The sequence below is a fragment of the Cuculus canorus genome, chromosome 13, assembly GCF_017976375.1.
Source record: "Cuculus canorus isolate bCucCan1 chromosome 13, bCucCan1.pri, whole genome shotgun sequence".
Lineage (NCBI taxonomy): Eukaryota > Metazoa > Chordata > Aves > Cuculiformes > Cuculidae > Cuculus > Cuculus canorus.
Window position 1 is genome coordinate 21,604,064 of NC_071413.1, and position 25,091 is coordinate 21,629,154.

At 45.4% G+C, this 25,091-nt stretch overlaps 1 protein-coding gene across 2 annotated transcripts in view; it reads right to left on the reverse strand.

Annotated features, from left to right (window-relative positions):
* The window catches only part of LOC128853521 (N-terminal EF-hand calcium-binding protein 2-like), a 58,936-nt gene extending 34,768 nt beyond the window's left edge, over nucleotides 1-24,168 (reverse strand). For both annotated transcript variants that reach the window (XM_054079097.1, XM_054079098.1), the window contains exons 1-2: nucleotides 23,944-24,168; nucleotides 15,411-15,435 (exon numbers count right to left, since the gene is read on the reverse strand). In XM_054079097.1, the coding sequence (XP_053935072.1) occupies nucleotides 15,411-15,435; nucleotides 23,944-24,138 (220 nt within the window). In that variant the 5' untranslated portion in view covers nucleotides 24,139-24,168. The remainder of the gene's footprint in view (nucleotides 1-15,410; nucleotides 15,436-23,943) is intronic.
* Between the last annotated feature and the right edge of the window lie 923 nt (nucleotides 24,169-25,091).

The window sequence follows — 25,091 nt, forward strand, 5'->3', positions numbered from 1 at the left end:
CAAAGCCTCAAGCAGAAGGAGGTAGTATGGACCAAGCAGCCTACAGGTGTTGCACTGCCCACTGCATCCCAGCAAACCCCACTGATCTCCTCAGAGTGAGCTGTGATGCACATTCCCTTCAGTAAAACCTCAGAAAACCTCCTAGTGAAGAGCAAGCTCCAGCTGAGGAAGACCAGGGTGCTGGTTGAAGTTCCACAGGATGTTCGTGCTACTGAACACCTTGGCTTTTACTGCACAATCAGTCTCTATGAATCTGCACCAAGTACTGCAATAGCAGTGCTGTGAGAAATATTTAATCCTCATTCTTGTTTTATAAAAGGATCAAAATGCTTAGTGTGTTGATAATTCAAAGGTTATAGCAGTCCCAACATCCAAATATCAGAGCAAAGAAATACATACTGCAGGCTTAAACTTGAGTACCAAAAATGTAGAACATAGGAGGTAAAAGGAAATAAAAAACTACTTGTGCTGCACTGCAAGTGTCCAGTCCTATTCTGCAGTGTTTTATGAATATAACAAAACTGCTTTATTTTATGTTGGCTTGGTTATTTGGTCTCTCACTATATAAATACATTTGCTCAGTTCAGCATGGGGCTTTCAGAAAAAGCATATGGGAAGGGCGTGGCTCCAGTGACCCACAGTTTGAGGTTCTTGCTATTTAAAAAAATGCAAATCTCTTCACCCAGCTAATCTTTCCCCTACTGTAACTGTCCACCAGCTGGGTGTTGCAGAGAGGAGCCCAAGCCTTCCGCCATGGGAGGCTGCACCCGGGAAGGGCTTGCCCTACCTGGATGCGGCAGGGACATGCTGAGATGCCACCACAGGACTCATTGCCCTGCTGCTTCCAGCAATTAGCAAGGCGAGCGCACATGCACAGCCAGTGCTTTTGCTCTCTCCCACTCCCACCCCACTGTATCTCTGCTACTAACTGCTGCCTTGGTCTGCAGAGAGTTGTTCCCCCCCCCCCCCCCAACAAATACCTCCTGCTTCCATTTCCCCTACCCAACCTCAAACTCCCGTGAGGTCTTTCTTAGCCCACTTCCCTCTTATTAGCTCTCTTAGAGGGAGCAGAAAGGAGGCAAATAACAGGTCTCTTCACTGCAAATCTGTCTTTTTAGGAAATACAGCTACAGAAATTGCCTTCCCAGACAATTAGGCAACCCCACACCCCAAAGCGAAGGACACACCAGGCCTGTCAGCAGAGTCTGATTGTATTTGCTTAACTGGACTCACCCTCTCCCTGGCTGCTGACCTTTAAAATGTCAGTCTCCTCATTGAGAAAGCAACAACTGGTTTTGAAAAGTTTTAAACGTCTGTGTCCTGCTGCAGCTGCCTCTGCAGATGATGCTTTGCAAGACCATCCCCTACTGCTAGGTTTTCCTTTCTCCCTTGTCTCCCCAGGATCTCAGCATTTATCATCTTGTCTGCTCACAGTGTTCTTGTTATACATGGTTTTAATATTCCTTACTCTGTACTGTCTTACTTTTCTAGCTTCTTTTCAATTAACTGTTCTTCCAATTAAATGCTACAAAATCATTTTTCCCTCTGGTTTACCGCTTAAAAATTCCTTTTACAAGATCTAAACTCTGCTGTTTTCCAACAAGTAGATTATAGGATGCAGGAGAGAGAAAAGAAGTCTGGTTTCTTTCTTTGACAAATGTAAATATTTCATCTTGTCTTTACAGTGTTGTGCAAGCAAGCACTTCCAATTATAGTACACACTTTTCCCCCTACTGTTTAACTCATAGCGGGAATATTAATACCACTATCATTCCAGCCACAGAAGTATAACAAGACCATTTTGAGTTTGTAGAGAATCAAGGCCTGAGCTCCATAAAACCCAGGGACAGACGCAGATCCCCCCATCCCCAACTCCTGGTCTCCGGTTTGAAACCCAGCCAGGCTGGGCCTTCCCATGGCTCAGGTTTCCTAGGCAGAAGCACTTGAAATTCATACTGGGTCCCTTCCTGCCGCTCCATCCTTCTCTTAGTCCACCCTATGGGTGCAGAAGCTGGTGAGTGTTGCACATTGACTACCTGCAGCTTGTGCTGGTACCAAGAAAGCCAGCGCGTGTTGTCACGGCAGGGCTCTGCCTGCTCCTGCCCATTTATCTCCTGCAGAGCTAAAAGTAATCCCTCTGTGCTCTATTAGGAATAACAAACTAGTAAGTGGCATCAGATATTAATTGGTGTGTCTATTACAGATTGAGAAAGCAAAAATCACATTATGCTGTGAGGAGCTTATTAATGTATATACACTGATTTCAGTTAATTTGGACTATTTCCCAATATTTTTTCAATCTTTTTTAGAAACTGGGAAGAGAAGCGTAAGGAAAGAAAGCAACTGATGGTACCACAAAGGCCAAGAAGGAGAAGCAGCCTTGCCTAACAGCGTAGCACATCTGAAAGTCAACAAACCAGCCAGCTAGAAAAGTAACATCTTCACAATGAACAGAAAATCCTTTGGTAAGGAAAATAACTCTCAACATACTTATTTTTACTAGCAGACCAGGTGCAACTTGTGTTTTGGCGCCAGTACAGCAGAGCAATACATAACCAAACCACAATGTACCTGAAGGACACACAGGTTCCGCAGGCTCCTGTTATTTAGGCGTAAGGAAAAGAAATCCCATTTTTACATGCTCAGCAGCAGAAGCGTCAGCAAGCTGCCTGCTCTGATCATTAGATAGCAGTGTCCCAAAATCTGGCCCCTTTTACAGACTGAGGTTAGGAAGCGATGGGTAACAAAGGGCTAAAACCACTTGCAGTGTCAGGCTGGGTGCCTCAATACTGGTATATAATTAAGGCAGAAACTCGGCAGTAGGAACTAATCTCAGATCCAAACCCAAAGCCTGGGCTGAGTTGTTTCTTGAACCTGACCCAGCTTGTAGCAGCCCTTTAATGTTCTACCGAGCAGCAGCAGGAGTGCGGCCAGAGCACCTTCCCTCACAGCTGAGCTCCAATGAGGACTTGGCCCATACACAGGTTTCCCACTCTGCACTGATGCTGTAGCAGGGTTACAGAAGAGGAATTTCTACTCCAAAAATAATTTCCAATGATTTCCACCTGTAAAACTTTCTGAAAGAATGCAGGCTTTTTCTAGAGTGACACAATAACTTCCCACAGTGCAGACAACCAAGTACAAATCCAGTGACACTTGGGATCCCACACCTCATATCTAAGAACACCTCTTTTCACTCTTTACTAACACATTCTCCCAAGAAAAAAAAAAGAAACCCAGCGATTCCTGTCCCCCAGATGTCCTTGCTACAACTTACAGATCTGAATGTATCTTTGGTTTAGCTTTAGACATTTCTTTCCCTGCTGCAAGTCAGTAAGACAATTATTCCCTTATCTCCAATGTGTGTTATCTGGTTACCCAGGGATTTTAAGAGAGGAAGAGAGATAATAGGAAGAAACAGATATACATGATTTATAGCTGTTCCTGGGCAATTGCCTGAACACAGGCTGCCAGAACATATTTCCTGACAATTGTCTGGCAAAAATTGCTAGCAAATTAGAAGCATTACTTGCAGCAGTTATCTGTTCTGGATTCAATTTTTGCCTTATTTAATTCTAACAGCTATAATAAACCATCTCAATAAATACAGCTGATCTGCAGAAGATACCTAATTAAAGGAGATGCCAGATCTGGGTGCTGCCTCGTGCTCCTACACCACCAAAAGCATGAAATCATGGCATGTAGGTACCAGGATAGGATGCAGGAGGCAAAAGCAGTGATCTTTCTCAATGCAGGATCTGCTTAGCTGCCCCGGGGGGACTGTGCTTCACAGACACACAAAGGAAAGCCTTGCTACCAAGACAGAGAAGCAACAACGGAAGCCTTATGTGAGATTTAGGAGGGATTACAACAGAAGTAACACAAGCTGGGATTCATGCAAGATGCCTGCAACAATGGCAAAAGCATTTTTAAGGAGTTCTTGTGTGCTGGTCACCTCCCCCTGCGTGTGAATTGCCACTGCCACATTGCACTATCTCACTCATTCGTAATACACTGGGAGCATACAAACCACATCACTGATCCAGCTTAAGACAAGGTAAAACTTCTGGATTGGAACATCTTTCCATCAAAGGCAGCATCGTGCATAAGTGCTTCCAAAGGAAATTCACTGAACGCTAACAAGAAGCTGTGCATAAAGTCATCTCACAGCCACTCTGTTTCTTTGAATGCAGTTTGAGAAACATTTGTGGTGGTGACACCTTCCCACCAAGGGAACAGGACAAAACCAAGTCATTTTTAAACTCAGTTATGGCAAAGGCACTCAGAACTTGCAAGGACAATTTTGGGGCAGGAATGTACTGTCAGCTCCAGGGCCGGGAGAGGTCCCTGCTGCCTGCATCCCCATGTTAAGGAACAAGCACAGAGAGCAGGGATGGTGAGCAGCTGAGATCCTTAAGACTAATACCTAGCAGTGAACCTAGATATCACAAGGATTTAAGACCCTCAAGACAGAACTACACCTAGCTTTGATGCACAAGAAAGCAGTAAGCTGTTTTGCTGCCTTGCATGAGGGATGAGAGTGTTGCCTTGCTGGAGGAGAACAGTTACATCAGGCAGTCAGAGCTCCGTGCTTTGTAGGGTTCAACAGGAGCTTGCCCCTGCACCCAGTCACTGCTACACATCAGCCAAGTTCTCAAAGCCTGCAGCCAGCTGCCCCCTTTAACCTGCCAGACTACTACAGGCAGCCAAGTTGCACAACTCCTTTCCAAGCACTTTAAAATTTCATCTCTGCCAAAAAAAAACACATGAAGAATTTAGCAGGAGGAATATTGATTTACTGGATCTACTTTGAAAAGCTTCCTGAATACAGCAACATGAGATATCAATGAGACAGATCAAAAAGCACCCCAGGTGTTGAGTCCCCAACATCCATCAGTTCCCAGGCTTGCCATTACAGCCAGAACTTTTCCTTTGTCTCACGTTGCCATTTCCACACAGAAAATATCTTCCTGTAGATACACTCCTCTCCTGAAACTGGCGTATGGCATTACAGCAAGGCTGGGAAAATGCCCAGAGCAACATCCCGCCAAACCCAAGCTCTTTGCATCCCTGTCTGCAGGTGTCCCTCATGCAGCCAAATCTCAACAGACCCACAAAGCACTCATGGCTACCACTTCTTGAGGATGCCCTGCTGTTTTGGTTTTCTCTGCCCTTTGATAGTTGCTACCCACTAACGCAAGCATTGAGGGTGAGCCAGACCACAGGGACATTCCCAGCAGCTGACCTGGACAAGGTGCCTGCACTCAGTTTCGGGCTCGTGTCATGAATTCATCAGAGAGAGACATCACGGTGGTTTTGCACAAAGACTGACCCATCAGCCAGAAAAAATACATTAACATAAAACGGCCTTCAGGACAGCTACAGCCACAGTTCTTTGGGCCAGCTGGCAGCATCCAGCAATTTCCATGCTCCAGAAAAGCCAGTGCAAGAACCACCACTTTTAAGGCAGTACCAGTAAAGCTCATGGTTTTTAGCTAGGGAACTCAAGTACATACTAGCTCTGTAAATGTTCCATAGTGCCCTTTGCTGTCTGCCATCATGCCATCTAGGCACATTTGCTATGCAGTCCTCAATTAAATCTCTCAACTTTGGCTCTGGGAAGAAGTGTTTTTAAATCCTCTAGGCTAATTGAGCAGCTTTTCAAAGTCTCCTTGGGAAACCACGGTCCCTTATTCCCACCCTCCACAACTAGTTACAGGACCATTAAATGTTTCACCATAATATATCCCATTTGCTCCTGTCCAGTCTGAAGTCTCTAATGAGGGTTGCAGAAGAAAACCCACATCTCCCAGCCCACAGAGAGAAGAAAATAAACTCCATCTTCTCCAGGTTTCATTGCATGTGAAAGCTTAATTGGTGCACTTCAAAGCAAAGCCGGAGTATTTGGAAACGCTGCCCTCCAGATGAAATGTTCAATCTCAAATTGTCAGGCTAAAGCAGTAACCCCTGGTCTGTGTTCCCTCCCTACGTCTCTCAGGGACACCTGAGCGTGGCTGTTTGCGTCCAGTCCTCTGTATGAAAGAAATTGAAAGGAGGAGCCAAGCAAGAGAATGGATACAGCAGAAAAAGAACATTGCCTATAGAAGCGCACAGGCTCCATCACACACAAAACCCACCATAAAGGCTGAATGCAGCTACGCTGCCCCAATTCCCAATGCAGCACGATTGTATTAATTAGTCAGAGCCCAATGTGGACATCTCTGCTCTGCCAGATCAGCATTTGCTGAGCAGAGGGAACAATGTTTCCTTAGGGCAAGAGGTTTGGTGACCCGCAGGAGGATGGTTGTGGGCAGGCAAACCTCAGACCACCCTGAACCTCTAACAGTGATAGATGCAAGCAGCAAGAAGGCTTGAATGATGGATTAGGCTGGAAACCCAGGCATGGGGCAGACCGGTAGATTGTTTCCAATGCAAAAGCTTTGATCCAGCCTACTCCTCCACATCTGACCCCTCCAAGTGAGATCTGGAATAGAGCAGAGATCAGCAACAGCCCAAGGACTGATACTCATTAGGGCAGTGCTCATAGGAAGAGAGCCCTTCGGTCAGCATCACCATCTGAGTTTTTGACAGACTGACGTAAAGCCTAATAAGAAAGTGTGAAGGTGTGAAAGGCTGCATGTTTAAGTATCTAACTGTCTTTCAGGTTCAAATCCATTTATCATCAATACAGAAACATCAGGAAGTTTTGAAGGTTAGAGCAGTTACTGATTCTAACTGCAGGTTTTAAACAGCAGCTGAATTTTTGAGAGAGGGTGGAGAGAAAGGCTCAGCAGTTGCAAGAAAGTCAGGTGCCGGGCAGAGAAGGCAGCGAGTAGCTTCCAGAGCAACCCTGGGTTGAACCAACATGCAAATACCCTTTATAGTCACAAGGCAGCAAGTCCCACAGGCTGGCAAGCATGCCTGAAGAGGACCAAGTAGCAGGTGATGCTGGTTTTTTAATTTGATCTTTAAGTCTGGCTTGATATTCTAGCTGCAGGTTTTACAGCAAAAGGGTGAGGACAGAGGTGATGATCACCAACACTGCAATGATTTGTGCCTTGAATAGTGAGGAAAGAGCATTCTGCACAACACCATTCAGGCACCTGAACTATCAGATATCAACTGAAGTCTCAGCAAGCCAGTTGTACAGAAGGCCAAGCAACCTGTTTAAACAGAGCATCTTTCCCAGCTGTGGATAGTCCCCAGCCCCATTTCCTGCACACCACTGCAGGTCACACTCAGGCGCCAATGGTGCCTCCATTGTCTGCCACCCGTGAAGGATTTCACAGTGCCTTCCATTTTGGTAGCCTGCTCTCTCAGCAGGGAAAAGCTTTAGGAACAGGACAGGAATAATGATTTTAGAGATAGCCATAAATCGATGCTGTGCAGATATAGGTGGGCATGGACATTTCTACTGTGGAAATTAAAGCTCACATGCTGGTCACATTGCTGGCTTGAGTTCCTTGGGTAGTTTCTGGGCTGGATCCAAACCTTGCCCTGCTCAAACCTTCTCTGGTTTAAACCTTGCAGTATGCAAACCTGAGGGCCCAGATTAAAGCTGAATTCCTATGTAACTGTCAGTCTGCAGCACATGATGATGCAGCTGTTAATGAAGTCCTGACCTATGCACTCAATTCAAGGTCCTACTTTTGCAGAATTAAGGTGGTCCAGCCAAAAAAAAAAAAAAAGTATAAGAATAAAAAAATTAGACTTTTTTTTTTAACCAAAAGAGTGGTGAAGCATTAGAACAGGCTGCCTAGGGAAGCAGTGGAGTCTCCTTCCTTGGCTGTGTTCAAAACAACATGCAGACGTGGCACTTGAGGACATGATTCATTAGACATGTTGGGGTTGGGCTGATGGTTGGACTGGATGATCTTGGACATTTCTCCAACCTTAAGGATTCTGTGATTCAACGATTCTATGAAAAAACATCCCTTGATTCTAACGTGTTTGTTAATGAAAGGTGACATAAGAAGAAAAACAAGCCTTGGTTCTTCACTTCGGCTGCATGTAGTGTGCACTAGATAACTTCATATCTTTGTTGAAAGAGAAAAGCAGCCCTGAAAGGGCACAAGCAGCTGAGAAGTACCCTTTCAAGCCAGGCAACGCTGAAAATCAAATGCTAAGGTCATAGGATTAAAGAGTGGGCAGAACTACTGGACACATCTAGTGACAAGCTTGTAGAGCATGGCCAGCAACCACCTTTCACAATTTCAACATTATCTCAAATTTCATCATCTGGTTTACAGGTTTGTTTATTATTTTGGGAACAGGATGTCCTCATTTAAATAGATGTCATCTCTCCAAAACTATGTGCTATGAACTTCGCAAGGACTTGGAAGGATAACTGAATATACAATAGAGCAAGCTAGGACATGATAACAGGAGTTCAAATAACTGAAAACAGATTCAAACTTTTCCTTGTAAATGGAGGTCATTACAAGGTGCTTTTTGATAGTCCAGATTTCACGGGCCAATCTAAATACAAAACTATTTTTTTAAAAAAGATAAATACATTTAGACTGGACGTCTGGTCAAGGAAGAATCTCCAGATTTATCTATAATCAGAAAACGTGATTCACCACTGCATTTTTCCACTTATATGTGGGTGTCTGCTAATACTGTTTTGTTATGCAAGAATTATAAATATTCTCACTTAGAAGTAATGTTTTAATTTGGACGCACCAGCGAGATATAAATAGCTCAAGGTTCTCCCTGCGTGTGAGGAGCTGTAGCCATGCAGAAGGTCACCCAGGTCTGGAAGATAAGTGGCTTTTGAGGAGTGGTAGCCCTTTAGAGCAGGGACTGTGAGGCTCCTAGGAGCTCATAGTAAAAGCATAATTTCCAAACAGGTGCACAATTGTGGCTGTGGAAGGAAGAGTTGTGTGTGCAACAGGAGGCTTGTTAGATGTTTGGGGTTTTTCAATTCTGATATATAACATAGAGGTATCATGCCCTAGCCTGGCATCTGTTTAACATCTAACAAAAACACCCAAAGCAACAAAACAACAAAAGCAACAAAAGCACCCAAGCAAGCCTTCACCACATCAGGACTCCTTCAGCTCTCTCCCTCTGCTGAAAACTCAGGGCTTTCCCCGCTCTCCCACCACCAACCCCTAATCAAGAAACCTAATCCATGAAAGAATAAGCCTTAGGCTCTTCATTTGTGTACTGGTTATGTTCCCTGCTTGTCAGTGGCTCTGTATGTGACCCCATCATCTGTAGCACAATTTGCTATAAGGCTTGTAACACTGGCATAAGCAGTCCTTTACTTACAAAGAATTACAACATAAATGGGCTCCTCGGTAACTAAGAGATATCTGTGTGAAGCCATTTAAAGGACAAGCCCTACTGGGTTAGGAATGGGCACAATTCCATTGCCCTTGATGGCTCGTAACCAAGAAGCCCTTTCCAACCACCTATTCCAGCTGCATTTATGCTTCCTTTTTTCATTTATTAGCTCTGTTACGTCCTCTACAGGCTTTCAGCTGATTATCCAGATCAACTAAAAACTGAAGACTCCTCTCAGCATTTGTACTCCAGATCTCTATGTTGCATTTATAAATTAAATTAGTTTAATCCATCTTCATTGTATTTAATTTCTGGTAACAGCAGAAGCTATCCAAGACAGCATGCATTGAATGACTTCATTCTCACCCACACCTTCCCTACATCTGATAAATTCAAGAGAGAAGACCAACCTTTTGGTCTAGATCTTGGTGCATAAGCCACAAGGAGGGCGGCAACAGGAAGGTGCTAGGTTAACTTAATCGCAATATTCATTCATCCCTGGTCACTGTCTAATGAAATACTGCACCACCGCCAACTACTCCTGCCATTTTCTGTGCTTTATAACCACATACAGAATTTTTGACCCATTTTGTTTTGCATTTCTCCCCTTCCATGGCAGAGATCCAGAGCAATTACTTCACCCCCACTGAATGCAAGCCAGCCCTGTGGATGGGGCAGAGCAATGGCCATTCCCATGAACAAGATTTAATAATTATGGCAGACCTCAATAAACTAAACCACACTATTAAAACTGGATGCATTTCATGTTTACTTTTTCTCAAGACATGGGAGCTGGGTAGTTGCAGTCACCGGAGGTTTCAGATAATAAAACTCCAGTTTTTGAGAAGCAACATTTCTATAATTAATTGTTAGCAATTAGGCTGTGCTGTCAAAATAAAACTGTCTTAATTTTTCAAAGAGAATCCTGGGCTATTTAACCTATAATTGATTAACAGCTTCATAACGAGCAGATAAAGTACACAGTAGATAACTCAGATGATTGACAGCTCTGCTTCATCAGCCTTAAACAAGATGCCTCCGTTTTCCTACCACATGCCAATTAAAAGATTACGTATTGTTTACTGGGACTGGAAGGATTATAAAACAGTAGGTGGATTTATTAACAGAGAAAGGAAAAACACTCCTACATGGAAGATTATTTTGAATTGCTAACAGCCATGCGTCTGCAAAGCATGACTAGAGCTAGCGAATTATTCACTGTCAGAAGGTTACAGCCCAGTCCTTCTCTCTTTTTTCAGACCATTTGTCAGTTTGTCCAGGTATCTCCAGCGTTTTCATCATTTCAAGGCATGCCATCCTGAGCATTTGCTGAGTTTATCATATAGATAATTGTAAATACAGCTGCCTGATATTATTGATAGGGAAAATGTTGGGGACTTAAATCACATTAGAGAGAGAACCTCACTTCTCTGGGGCAAGAGACCACTATGTCTGGTAATGAGCAAGAGCTCCTTCATTAGCAGTCTCTTAGTACGTGTAGGCACTGAATCAAATCAGCTTAATACAAGTACTGAACATGGCAGGGACAGTAATGTGTTTCAGCATCTTGCACCCAGAACATCCAATTTTACATGAATTAACAATTCATGCCGAGAAGCTGTGGAAAGAAGTGGAGGAAGGACAAGCTCTTGAATTCACATACTCATGCTCCAGATCAGGCTCCATAGTTAGCGAGTCTGAACCAGCCCCGTGGCTTTAACACTATATGTGCTATGGGAAGGGGGAAAAATCAAGACGCTGAAAAGATTTCCAAATTTATGACCTCTCGACTGTTGAAAGCTGAACAATTCCTTAAGCTTACAATCCCCCTTTGTCTTTTAGGTGACCCTTTAATCATCTGATCTCTGCATGGCAAAAGTTAAATGAGATGTTCTAGTCAAACCAGACAGCAAGAGATGAAGTTTTCCTTGGATTCCCCCTCATGTTTTTCTGTGGAGCTCCTACACAGGTCTATAAGAGTGGCTTTAGCACAACCAGGGCAAGCAAGAGTTGCCAGTTCTGGGTAAAGCTGCCAGCGGTCCCTGCCCAGGGAGCTCTCTCCCCCAGTATAGTAGCATCAGACAGCACTGGATAATGATTCATCTCAGCTGGTTAATTAAAAAGAGCAAAGTCCCTGCCAGACAAGAACCTCTCCAGGTGTGGAGACAGCAGAAGCATGTTAACAGAGTGTAATATTTTGGGAACCTGTGAACCTGCGTTTTCAGCAGCTTGTCCAGGGCTCAAAGCCCCTTCCTGCAATTCTGACAAAAACTGAAAAGTGTAAGATCTTTGTTTTTCATCGGAGGGCTGTGTATGGCACACAGGCCGCCTGTGGTGAGACATGAAGCAGCAGGCTGATGCTGTTCCTCATAGCTGTACCAGATAAAGCCACAAAAAGACTGAATTTCAAAAAATCAAAAAATTAAAGGCTGGGATGCTGAAAAGGAAATCGTAAAAAAGAGATCCCTAGGGATATTAAATACAAAGATATTGCCTTTGTCTCTGGAAACCTCTGAGCACGGTTTGCAGGGCGGCTGTACTGAGGAAAATATTCCTGCACATCTCCTGCAGCAGCTGCTATGAGCCATAGGGGCAGCTGTGGGAGGTCCTGATCCCACAGGCTGTGGAGAAATATACTGAACTAGTTACAAAGAGTGGCAAACTCTGTTATCAAGAGTTAAGCAGATACAAATGGGTGGTGAAGCTGGCCACCGCAACAGCAGACGCTTTCTCAAGAAAAAAGCAGCATCTTGAAAAAATAGGTAAAACCATTGCACAACATACAATCCTTCAGAAGGCGGCCCCAAGATCATAGAGACAGCATCCTCAGTGGGACTGGAAAGCAGCCACACTGAGACTGACACGCACTCGGGCACCTTGTCTTGCAGGAACCAACACGTGGACAGAAAGGCCAACTTAAATCTAGACTGCTTTGTGACAATCTGTCATCCAGGTCATAGAAAGGAAAAGGCAGTGTCCCTTTTTTGCTTGGCAGCATTAGTCCCATGGAGAGCAACACATTTTGTTGTTCAAACAACAATTGCAAAGTAGCTGTAGGTCAGCTGCCTAATGAGAGTGGAAGCAGAGGTGGAGATAACTCTTCCTTCACAGAACAGTTGACCTGCATTAAAAACCACCCATCCCTCCCTGCAGTCACGATCCAGGGTTAGGAAGAGGAAGGAGACATTTCAGAGGAGCAATTGCAGTCTCACCAGGAGCTGCGGGACACCTTTTCTGCCTGTGCTCAAGGGTACTGAGCACACTCTCATCACCTCCCTCTGCAAGCCCGGAGCTCAGACCTGGTGTATCCTGGCAGAAATCCCTTCTCAGGACTATCTTTGACAATGAACCACCAATTTAATCAGCAGACAGCGTTGTAGGGCTTGTCTTGCTGGTGCCTAATCACACCACCCAATCCTTATTTGAATTTTCATTGGGATATCACTGGGTAACATGGAATAAAGATGTTCAAACAGCATCCATGGGAATACCTGCAAAAGGGTGTATACCTTTTCACGTCTGCACAACACAGCCAGCTGAAGAGACCACTTACCTATGAGCAATGCTCCCCACATGCATCATGTTATGGGGTACCTGCCCTGAAGAGGGTACATCTGCTGGGCAGGACAGCAGCTCTATGGAGAGGTGTTTGAGTGCTTGGAATGGCTGACAGACACCTTGATGTCAGCTCTAGGGTATTAATCTCTGCTTCTTTGCTCAAATCCAAACTCCCTCTGGTTGGATCAACAGGACAAAAAAATACTTTTAATTATCATGCTGCACCTGAGCTACTCACAGTTTTCCTGTCTGCGTGCAGTATAGTGATCGTGCCTGTTATCTGTATGGATCACTGGTTTGAACCCTGTAAAGTATGGAACATCCAGGAAGATGACCATGGAGCTGGGCAGATTGTTCCCAGGGTGAGGGCAGAGGCAAAACCAACAGGTTTGCTCTAGCTGATGGAAGAACCTCATTCGACCCTTACCTGTTATGCACACAAAAACACTGAGGGAGTGTTTGCCCATCATTAGTAACAGAGTAGAAGGTTGAAAAGCAGGAGCTTTAAATGAGTTTCAGCAACAGCAAGGAACTGGTCAGCAGAAGTCACCAGCTTTCCAAAATTATGTCTTTCTTTTCAGAGACTCATCACCAGAGCAGACCGAGTGGGTCCAAAGGCTCATCATTTTCCCCAAATTATCATCCATGCCATAAAACATGGATTCATGGTTGCCACTGGCATCTACCAAAGACATCAGGAGGGCTGTCACTGTGGTGAGGGTTGCACTAGAAGTTAACCCCCATGACCTTGCGATGTAGCAAAACCAACAAAATGACAGCTTTGCCCTCTTGTCTGGGTTGGAAAGACTTCCATTGCGCTGCAGTGAGCAGGTAATACCAAAGCTTCAAGAGCAACTTAAGAGCTGCTCCATGCATCCATCCTAGAAAAGCCTTAATATTGGCACAACAGCCAAGACAAGATTTTGTACTTTGATTTCTGATATTTCAGCCCCATCACAGCTGTTATAAATTTAATTGATACCAAAACAAAAGCACAGCATCACTTGGCAGAGCTCAAAAAGCAGTCACTGGAAATAACTACATGAAGACCAGTCCATTAAAGGGCATCCTTTAAAGCTTCATTAGCTGAGTAACATTCGTTATTGAAAAGAAAAATCACTGCTTTTGATTTAAACTGCCCCGCACAGAGGCAGGCTGTCCTGGAAACTGGAAGGAGGATCCGGCAGGAGGGAAGCTAAACACAGCCTTAGCAAGGAACGGTTTCACAGGTTAAAGTTTGGAGTGGCATTTTCAACTTCACACTGAGATGGGAATAACTAAGCCCAGATTTTAACCCAGTATGTGAATGCAACAAAGACACTGACAATTGTAATCCAAAACCCTCAGACTTCTCCTGGTGGAGAGCAAGTGGCAGGTAAGACTTCATTATAAGTTGTCAACCCTGGCACTCCACTCCATGGGGACAGGCACACCAGCCAGCAGAAAGCTGGCAGCATCTCTCAAAGGCAGCATCTAATATTTCATCAGACACAACCTCCGGGTCTCCAATTATGCAATAATTAAGTGCTCAGGAGTCTGTGAAGTGTGACAGCTTGGGTGTCAAGAGCACTTGAGATGCCCTGCCCTCCCCTCCCTGGCCCCACCAGACTCCCCAGCACTCCCCCTTCTGTCACACAACTACTTAGCTTACCCAAGCGACAAATTTCGATGTCTATTTCTGTGTCAGTTGTTATAACTGAATGCCCCTGTTATCAAAACATCCACTGCTTTTATGCCAGCCAGCTTGAATCATCCTTCACTGCCTTACCTGGGTGCAGCAATCATAAGCTATCAACAAGCTTTTGCAGATATTGAGTATGTCCTTTTTAAATCTGTAGGGAAAACCCTGTGCTCCTCTGGACAACCCTCCCACGTGTCCCTCTACAAATACACACAGTTTTGAAGGGTATTTAATTTTCTTCTTGTACACCAAGAGAAATAATAGAGACTAGCTCTTGGTATTTTAAGCTAGGAGCTAAAATTAAATTACTTTTCAGCATGGAGAGAGATCCTGGGATGGGACCCACGGCCTCTTTTTCCCACACCCACATTATCTCACAACAGAGCTGCTCTCTTCTTTCTGGACCCAAAATCATTTAACTAAGATACATCTATGCTATTCCCCATCTAAGGATAAAACCATGTTCACTGCAGTTGTTCAGCTTTCCACAGGCACAGGCTGAAAACACACATCAATACTTGTTGCTCCTTGATGCGTGTGTCCGGTCCTTCAGGAACCAAAGTACCAATATTCACAACTATGGTCTGTTTTGCTAAGCTATTCCAAGATTACAGAGAGGTGGATCCTCACTTGACTGTGATTTATTTTGTGTTCTTTTTTGTGAAAGGTAGAACTTGCCATGCCAACTTGCACACTACTTTCACATCTACTCCAGGAATATCTTGGCCAAAGAAACAATAAAACCTTTTCTGATGCATATACCGTGCAGCATCAGACCCAGTAAACTGAAGGACATTTAAACAGATATTTCTATCAGGAAAAACGGTAATACTGGCAGAAGTTTGATCTAGAAACGTGAAATATGAATGTACAGACTTACCATTTTTGTCAGCTCTTCTGAAAATCTAGAATTGAGAGAGAGAGAAACAGTTTTACTATGTTGCTCAACTTGAAAGTGTGAAGCCCTTAGCACCAGGACCAGGTTCAACCCCATGCACAGGGCAGGGCCACATGCTCCATCCCCCCAAGAGCCAATTCAGGTCCTGTACTGAGCTCTGGCTCAGGTTGCCCAGAGAAGTCGTGGATTCCCCACCCCGGAGGTGTTCAGGGCCTGGTTGGATGAGGCTTTGAGCAAACCTGATCCAGTGGGAGGTGTCCCCGCACATGGCAGGGGGGTGGAACTGGATTATCTTTATGGTCCCTTCCAACCCAAACCATTCTATGATTCCCAAGACTCAGCTCACCACCCCCAGACCCACACAATCGGCAACCACTGCCAGGGTAGAGTATCAACATGGTTGTCTTTGGAATAACTGGTTGAAAAGGAGCAAGCTAGTTAAATAAAATTAACACAAAATGCTTTCAGCAGTTCCAACATCTCCCTTACAGTAAAAAAGCTGAAAACATGGATCCAGTACAAGAAAAATACCCATTAAAAAAAGTCAACAGCCAAGCCAATTTCTCTAGCCTCAATAATATCTCTTAAACCAAGTTCCACAGTTCTGCACTTCTAAAACAAATTATTTACAATATTTTTTTAAAAAAAAATTTCCTGTGTGGGAAGGAGATTATATTTAGACTTAAAACTACAGTGAGGAGGAACAGCCCACAGAGAAGAATTAGATAGCCCTTTCAGAAGAAAAAGTTGCAATAATGTGTAGTACAGTAGAATTCTCCGGGGAAAAAGACAGCAGGAACAACTGCTTTTTTTTTAACTAGTCTTATCTTATGAATAGTCCCCTGACACAATGCAATTAATAGCAAAAGGCTTGCGTGAGGGTTGAAATCTTATAGGCTCCTGCCAAAAACAGCTGCTAGCACAAGTGTGGCCATAAATTACTGAAAAATTAACATGCTCATAAACTGGGCAGAAAAGGGGAAACATTCACATCATCTCTTCAGATCTGACCCTATTAATTTAAGCAAGAGTAGAGATTTTGGCTGTACAAAGACAGTTCCCTGTGGAGGGAATAAAAGCATCAGCAAGATAGATCAGAGTCAGCCGTAAAATGGAATCTCTTATTTTCTGGGTCATAAAATAATTTTTAGAAAAATATCAAGAGAGAAACTGCTGCACAAAACAAGAAACCCAGGAGACAAACTGAACTGTAGAATGTGTTATTTAAGCGCATATGGCTTAATTAAGGAACATCAATCATTCTTTTGCCCAGAGCTCTTCCTAGGCTTCACAGGGCAAAGTCAAAACTGGACTTTCTGGTGTACTTCAGAAGGGCCGAATGCCCTCTGCTTAAGCCAAACCTAAATAGTGGGAGACACCGAGACCCACATTCAAGAGAGGTTCATAAAGACCCTATAAGGACTACAGCTCGTGACCACTCTACTTACTTCTTGGGTTGACCTTCTTCTTTTCAAGAGTGATTAGAAGCTTTGTGGGAAAACCTACCTGTCTCCATACTTATGGACTTAATTGAGGTTAAATATGGGGTTTGAAAGGCTGGCCAATCATGGCTTGTCTGTGGGAAGAAAGAATACAGCCAGGTAGGGCAAGCAGGACCCCTGCTTTAAAAAAATTATATCAAGTCTAACACAGAAGCAGAATGTCTATTTTAAGGTTCTGTGGGAGATCACCACCCTGCTTAAGCACAACTGTAAGAGGGAGGACAGGAAGGAAAAAAACAATGAGTAAAATGCAGCTTAAACTAGGAGAAAGGCTCAACCTGCAGTGCTCTGCTCTGTGGAACCATCAACCCTGCAACGAGCCCTCAGAGCAAGAGGGAAAAACTAAAAAAATTAAGAAATGGAAGTATTTATGTCCAGTTTCACTAAGTGAACTTTTTAGGGCTTCAACTCTCACAGAAACTCCTAAAAAGTATGACTGTTTAAATGAACACGTTGATGGAACATCACATCAGCAGTGTTACCTATCAAGGTTTATTCTACGCAACCAAGTTGTTTAGTTTTCATTGCAAAGAGCAAGATTTATTCTTCCTACTTGATTGGACAACCTAAAATTTGCACCCACATAAAGAAATTTCAAACAGGACACCTGGAGAGAAAGCAATTTAAGATAAAAATCGTGTCAGCACAGGCAGGCAGTATATCAAGGTACACACACTGGAATGAGCATCAGTAGGCTGATAAAGACATAATATACTCCACAACAGCTTGGTAACGCTGCCAAAAACACTGCTTCTGTGAAGACCCAGATTTTACACTGTAGCTCAGCAAACAAGAGTGTCTTCCCACACACAAGCTAAAGATGCCCTCTATTCATGTCTTGAATTAGTTCTTTTACTGTGGGAGGGATATGATGGGCTTTCAGTAAGGGAAAGGTGCAAGATCTGATGATGGGAGTAAAAAAGCCGCCCCTCACTCTTCCTCTACAGACCAGCCAGGCAAACCCCCAAGGGCAGCTCGGTGCTGGGCTCCCAGGGAGCTCAGGGAAAGGAAAGCTCCCACCAGCTCCAGGAAGAGGGGAATATAAGCAAGGATGCTGCATCATCTCCAATGCAGAGGCTGCAAAGCCAGTCCACCTTGCAGTCACTCTCTACAGACTTGCAGTAACTCCATCGCTACTATTCTCACTCAGCAGCAAAGTCGTTTAGGCTTAGTCAAGGTAGCAGCCTTGGAGGTCAGCAAGAGTGGAGGTGACGATATATTGATGTAGAAACATCCTTCCTGCCAAGCCCTTAGCAGCGACTGGCTTCCCATGCCTCCAACCCCAGCCGAGGACTGTCCCCAGTGGCTAAGAGCTTCATGAAACAGGAGCTAGTAGCACCACAAAGCCTGACCAGGGTTGCTCTTTCCACTCCATCACCCCCAGTTCTCCAACAGTCAGGGCAATGTGCAGTTTTCATATGGTAAACAAAAAATTATCCCGTCCACAAAAGTACTACAGCAGCCATCTCACCCATTGGCAACGCTTTAAACTTATTAAGCAAGTCTCCTGAAGGACAGGGTAATCACACTGTGAGCCCACAGGATGCCCACAATATGGGCCAGATTAGCCCATTTTATAGAATTCATACTGGCAAAGCATGTAGTTTGCTATCTGCAGCATACTTGTTTCACTTACCAGGTGTATAGATGAATATAAAATCTATTTTATATAGAGCAAGGAGCCACTGTCAAGACTTCCAATAGCTTTTCAGAAAACGTACATTTGTGCTGTACTCTCAAATGGCTACTACAGATATTAAACTGGCAGAAGTAAGCAATTCAAAACACTAATGGCAATAATAAATTTGAAAAAAAATAGATGGTTTCCCATTTAAAAACATTCAGTTCTGTCTTCTCCTGCATGAGAATGTGTGACTGGAGGCCACTTAATAGAGGGTTTTTTAGCAATTTTATTAAATTCACACAAGCGCTCCCCTAACAAGCCTAAGAATTATTACAGGGTTTGTAGAGTTTATTACCCCTTCAGCAGGTTAATATGATGTTGACATAAACTACAGTGCAACTGAGCTAGCATTTTGCTTACCATCATAATCTTGGTGCAGAATCGAGGACAAAAAAAAAAACAAACCTAAGACTCCTGGGTGAGGAAACCCTATGGATGATAAAGCATCCAAATACCCAGATATACCTAAGAAAAATAATCAATTTATTATTCACTGTGTTCCTACACTCCTGTTCTTCCTTTGTGCTCCTCTCCCAATAAGCCTTGGCACTTCATTTGGAGCTGAGACAAGGGTCTGTATCAGGTATGATGTTTAGCTCTCTAAGCCAAGGTACTGGTAGGAATTTCTTCTCCTACAGACTCTCTATGTTGTTCTTCCCAGTACTAATGTGAGGAAATAAGGACCCAGAGCTTTGTCACTTTGGACTACATCATCAGACGTCATCAAAGCAGTTGGAAAACTGACAGTTCTTGGATCTACATTTGGAAACACCCTCAGCACACGCCAAATCCTCTCCATCTTCTGTCCAAGCACCTCGCTCAACCCCATAGGGCTGAAGAAGTGCCAATCAGATTTGGCCAAGTAAGACAGGGTGCAAGAAGAGCCATAAGCAGGAAAGCTGGATTTGAAATTCTCTCTCTAAGCCTATCAAAGAAGAAAGAGGCAGATAAGAGTCAAAATCAGTTTTCAGCAAAAGAAAGAGCAGATCAAACAAAAAGCTTCATCTGACCCAAAGTGAATGGCACCACTTTCTTCAGGTGGATTTAAAATAAAGCCAAAAAGCAATTAATTTATTCACTACTGGTGAAGTCAGAAAGACAGCAGAGATATCACCACCTCTGGGAGAGAACAGTCCTGCCACGGGGATGCTTATCCACACTGAAGGCTGACCTTTTAGATGACAAGTAGGAGATGAGCTCTTCCAACAGGCTCTCCCTGGTGTGAACCAGATGGGGCATCCCTGCCTGCAGCTGCTGTAACTGACTAGGTCTTGCACTGGCTGGAGTTCACACTCCTCCTGTCAGCGTAGGTTTTTGACAGTGACGTGAAGGCAGGAGGAGATGAGTAAGGGCACTTGGTAAGTCAGTACTGAACTACTCCCAGACAGAGCAGCACCTGCCTAGACATTTCCCATGCCGTGGGAGCCATCCACCTCAGGTCTATACCAGATGTGGACCCATTCACACTCAACAAGTACGACCTGATATAGGCTCACCCACATCCACCCACTATAGTCTCCTTTTCAGAAGTTTTGTGGCATTTGAGGATTTGTTCTAGACTGAAAATGCCACCATCACCACATGCGGATTTGAGCAGCACAGTAACAGTTTCAGCTTCCTTTTAGTATAGGGGTTTTGTCCTTGTGGGTGCAGAGAGAAGTTCAGGGCATCTTCAAGTAGTCCGGAAGGCAGACAGAGAATGCAGCATTACCACAATTTCACATCATAAGCTGTGGATCAACACTACGTGACCTACAGCAGATTACACGTGCTGCCAGCCCTGAGGTTTTGGCTCTCAACGGAGGGAGCAGCTGTGTGCAATCCAGACACAAGGAGCAAACACACAGAAGACACCTGAGGGCAAGTACGAGACAGGTACAGATCCTTGGCTGAACCCCAACCCCTTATGTTTATTTGACTGATGCTGTAAGAGCTGACCATTAAGTGCAAAGGGATGTTTTCTAGGTTCCTGGAGTGACGCATCACCTCCACTTGGTCTGCTGCCACTATGGAAAAGCATCTGTCATTGCCTAATTTTACTTCATGTCTATTTTAGGCAACGCTTAAGACTTAGAGGTCTTCTTCATTAGTTTGTTACCAGAGTTTACTTAATATGAAATTTTAGCTATTTTTTTACACTTTGAAATCTATGATTATGAGCTAAACTAGTAAATATTATTCAACCCTTTTTAATCCTTTACCTAAAAGGACACAGGCAAAATAAAAGAAAAATACTAAAACTGGCCCAAAATTAAGATTTATCCTCCAAGTGGCAGTAGTCAAATTGATGGCAGAAGATATCTAACCCTCTGGCTGTATTTTGTTCTTCCTCAGACATCAAGTTTTTGCCCGAAAACATCATAGTATTCTTTCTTTAGTAGAAAGAGTGGAAGGAACTTTGTACTTTGGCCACCTTCACAGTCAAGAAGAGTCAGAACAAGCACAGTGGCGACGGCTGAGGCAAAAGAAAGCCAGAACAGAAGAGGAAGAAAAACTGACCTAGGTACCAGTAACATCAGAGTCATCTTATCCATTTCATAGCCAAAACTAAGCTTAACCCTCCTTCCCAGCCTCTAATGAACTGCCTACATAGCACACCAGCTCACACAAATGTGTTACTTAAACGTGAAATCTTATAGGTCTTTTACTTCATCCCCACCCACCAAGCAGCGGTACTGCTGTGTGGCTGGGACTCTGCTTCCCCAGCACATCCACGTAATGCAAGTACGTGAATGAGTTAATTGGAAAAGATGTTGTCATCCCTGAGGATTCAGCATGATCCTTGTTACTATCCTGTGAAAATTAACCTAAACATGCATCCCCATGTTTAAACTCTTTGTATGAAAGAGAGAGAGGGTTTCACAGTGCATTTGAAGAGCTTGGTACAGTGAAGCCACAGCTTCAATTGTCGTTTCTATTGTAACTGGAGAAAAAGGAGAGAAGCAAGTTCTAGGGGGGGAGGAGGGGGGGGAAAACTCCAAACTCTGAAATCTGGTATTTCCAGCATCCATTTGTAGTTTCAGCAGGTGAGAAAGGGCTCCCAGACACATTGTGGAAGGAATAAAGGGTCAGGAGCTGCACACTCAGCTCTATTGTACTGCCCACCTGTTAAGCCATTCTGAAAGTTCATGGCTCATTTTCTTAGCTCAAACCTCAACGGGGAAAAAAAATAATCCATTCAGAGATCACAGAATCACAGAATCACCAGGTTGGAAAGGACCCACTGGATCATCGAGTCCAACCATTCCTAACACTCCCTAAACCATGTCCCTAAGCAGTAGATAGTAAGGTTGAAAAGAGAAGATACCATTTTGGTGGAAAACCAGTCCTAACTCAGGCACATCTGGTACAAGCTTAACGTTTCTTTCCGATTGCATTTATGCTTTGAAGCCCAGACTCCATATTGTTGTAAAATTTTGGTAATTTCAGGGCAGGTAAAAAAACAAAACAAGAGAAAAAAAACAAAACAAGAAACGCCAAACAATTAATTTAATAGACAGAAGGATATTAGTTGCATGTGTCCTTTCAACTTCCTCCCGAAGCAGCATTTCCTACAGCCCACAGCTGCCTGCTTGCCAGCCCATTTCACCGGTCACCACAACCCATCAAGCTCTGCTCTCCGAGCTGCTTTGGGCAGCTCAATAGACACAGTCACATTGGTTTATTGAGGAGAACAGAAATGCCGATCAGCCCAAGGCACTCAGAGATGTAGTGAGTTATGGGCTCACCAGCCCATGCCAATACCTACCAGGGATGTGGTGGAAGATTCAACAATCGTACAGAAAACACAAGGTCTCTTTTGGAAGAAATATTACTGCCTAACTCTGAGGCTAGAGAAGAGCGCGAGTTATGCTCCACTACAGCCAATGCCCCAATAGCTTATTTTTGCATTCACTACACATTTTTTAAAGCTAGGAAATAGCAAAGCTAAAGATCTTGGTGTTTAATTACTAGATGTTGTAGAAAGACTGTGTAATTACACCGTTTGCACTCCCGTTGATTCCACCCCGTTCTCCCTATTCATTTAAGTGCAAATAGCCTCGTTAGTTCCCTAATCAGGAAGTCTATAAATAGCGCATCAGAGGCACTAAGCACATCGCATGCCCTCTCCAACCTGGGTAAGGGACCCCTGGATCCCAAGCACTCGCAGGCATCCAGGACCCTCGCAGCTGCAGCCCTTCACGGATTGGGGTCCAGGACCCGGGGTGCACCCCTATGCCCAGCTAACCTGAGGCAACCCACGTTGCAAGATTGGAATGTTTGCAGGACCTGGAGTCCTACATCTCTGTCCAGTCAAGCTAATATCAGCATTAAGGACCCAGGATGCATCCCCATCCCTGTTGGTCCAGGGGCTGTAGGACCTGGAAAAGGGACTGCAGGACTTGGATTGCATGCCCATGCCCAGCTGGTCCAGAAGCACAGGATCACGGCAAGGAGATGGAAGATAGAGGCTGCATCCCCACGCCTACTCGGTCAAAAAAAAAATCTAGAACTCGGGCTGCACCTCCACGCTCCACCACCTTGGTGATACAGGACTCAGGAAAGGGGGGAGGTATAGGATCCAGACTACAGGATCCACCCCTATGCTTAGGAGATGTAGGGCCAAGGCGCACCTAACTACTAACTGTCCCTGAGCATGCAGGGCAAAGGGTTGCAGGACCGACTGCATCCCTAGTGTCCAGCCAGCCAGTCTAGGAGGGGCAAGGTCTGGACAAGCGGGTGCAGGACCCAGGCTGCAACACCATGCCCAGCCACTCTGGGAGATGCAGGACGTCGGCTGCACCCCATTCCCAAACGGCCGGGGCTGGAGGACACGAGGAATAAGTCTGATGCCAAGCCGGTCGGTGAGTGCACGATCCGGCAACGAGCGTGAAGGAACCGCGCTGCCCTCCCGTGCGAACCGTGGTTGCAGGAGCCGGGATACAGCCCCTTGCCCAGCTGTCCAGGAGATGCTGGACCGGGATGCAGCCCCGCGGATGCAGAACCCGGGAAGCAGCACCGATGCCGAGCTGGCTGGCTGGGTGGGACCCAGACAGAATAATAGGGTGCGAGACCCGGGCAGAGGGGGGTGCGGGACCCGGGCTGGACTCCCACACCCCCTCAGTCCTCGGCTGTGGGACCCGCGCAAGGGGATCCAGGCTCCAACCTGCACCCCCATGCCCACTCAGTCGGAAATCGCAGGACCAGGGGTACAAACCGACCCCAAGCAGTCCGGCGAGTGCAGAACCCGAAGAATAACCCCGAGCCAGTGCAGGATGCGGGCAGGGGGGAGAGGGATGCAGGAGCCGGCGAGGGGTGCGAGATGCAGCCCCCCGCGGGGGCAACTCACATCGAGGATGACGGAGGTGCCCTTCCTCTGCGCGGCGGCCCCCGGGGTGAGCAGCTCTCGCTCGGTAACGCCCTTGTCGCCCATCCTGGCCACCAACCAGCGGAGCAGCCCGTCCACCCCGCGGAGCGCCGGCGGCGGCTTGCGCAGCAGCTTCTGCACGCCGGCCCGGCAGTAGCGCGTCGCCTGCTCGCACATAGCTCAGCCCGGCCTCATGTCGGAGCTGGGGACTCCCTCCTCCTCCTCCTCCTCCCCCTCCCCCTCCGCCTCCTCCTCCGGCCGCCACACGGCGGGCAGCGGGCGGAGACCCGGCCGGGGGGCTCCTGCCCCAAGAGTAAAGGGGGGCCGGGGTGGATTTAGGGGGTAAATCACCCCGGCGGGAGCTACCTGCGTGCTGCCACCCCGCTTCAGCAAAAAGCACCCTTTTAAGCAGTTTTTATGTAAAAAAAGAGTATTCCTATGGCATTGCCCTCTCCCCTCTGCAGCCTCCCTACCCTCACAACAGATTTTAGCCGCTCTTTGTAAGGACAGCAGAGAACAAATTTCTCACTAGGAAATAAAACTTGCCCCTGACCTCCTACTTCTACTCCAAAAAGCCCCTATAAAATAACAGCCAGCAGTTCCAGCTGGGGTATTGCAGCGTTCATGGCTACAGAGCTAATTGCAGCATTCAGCTGGACATGTGTATCTAATCCTGTAATTCTGTATTATGAGGATATTCTTTTGTGAGACACCTGTGCTCACCTGCACAGGTCAAGATAAACACCTGCAATAGGGGCAATAAGTCTTCTGGCCAAAATTACAATAATTTCGTCCCCCTCTCCAGACTCAAGGAGATGCTCCCAGTTTGAGTTCAGACCCAGAAAGGCACCAAAGCCAGAGAGCTCCCAGGCAGACCCTCTCAGAGGGTTCACCAGAGCACTAGATTGGCCACAGGCCTTTCCCCCCATTCACTTGCAGCAGCCAGACCCTCTCACAGGCAGCTCTAGGAGTCTTTATGCCCCCAACAGCAGCCACGTCCCCAAATCTGAACATCTCTCATGCAGGAGCTAGCAAACCCAGCACCCTCATGCAAGCATTACACCCTTCCTACTCCGAGCCCTATGCCTGATCTCCAAATGAGAACAGCATGATTGCTCAAAAAGGCCTGA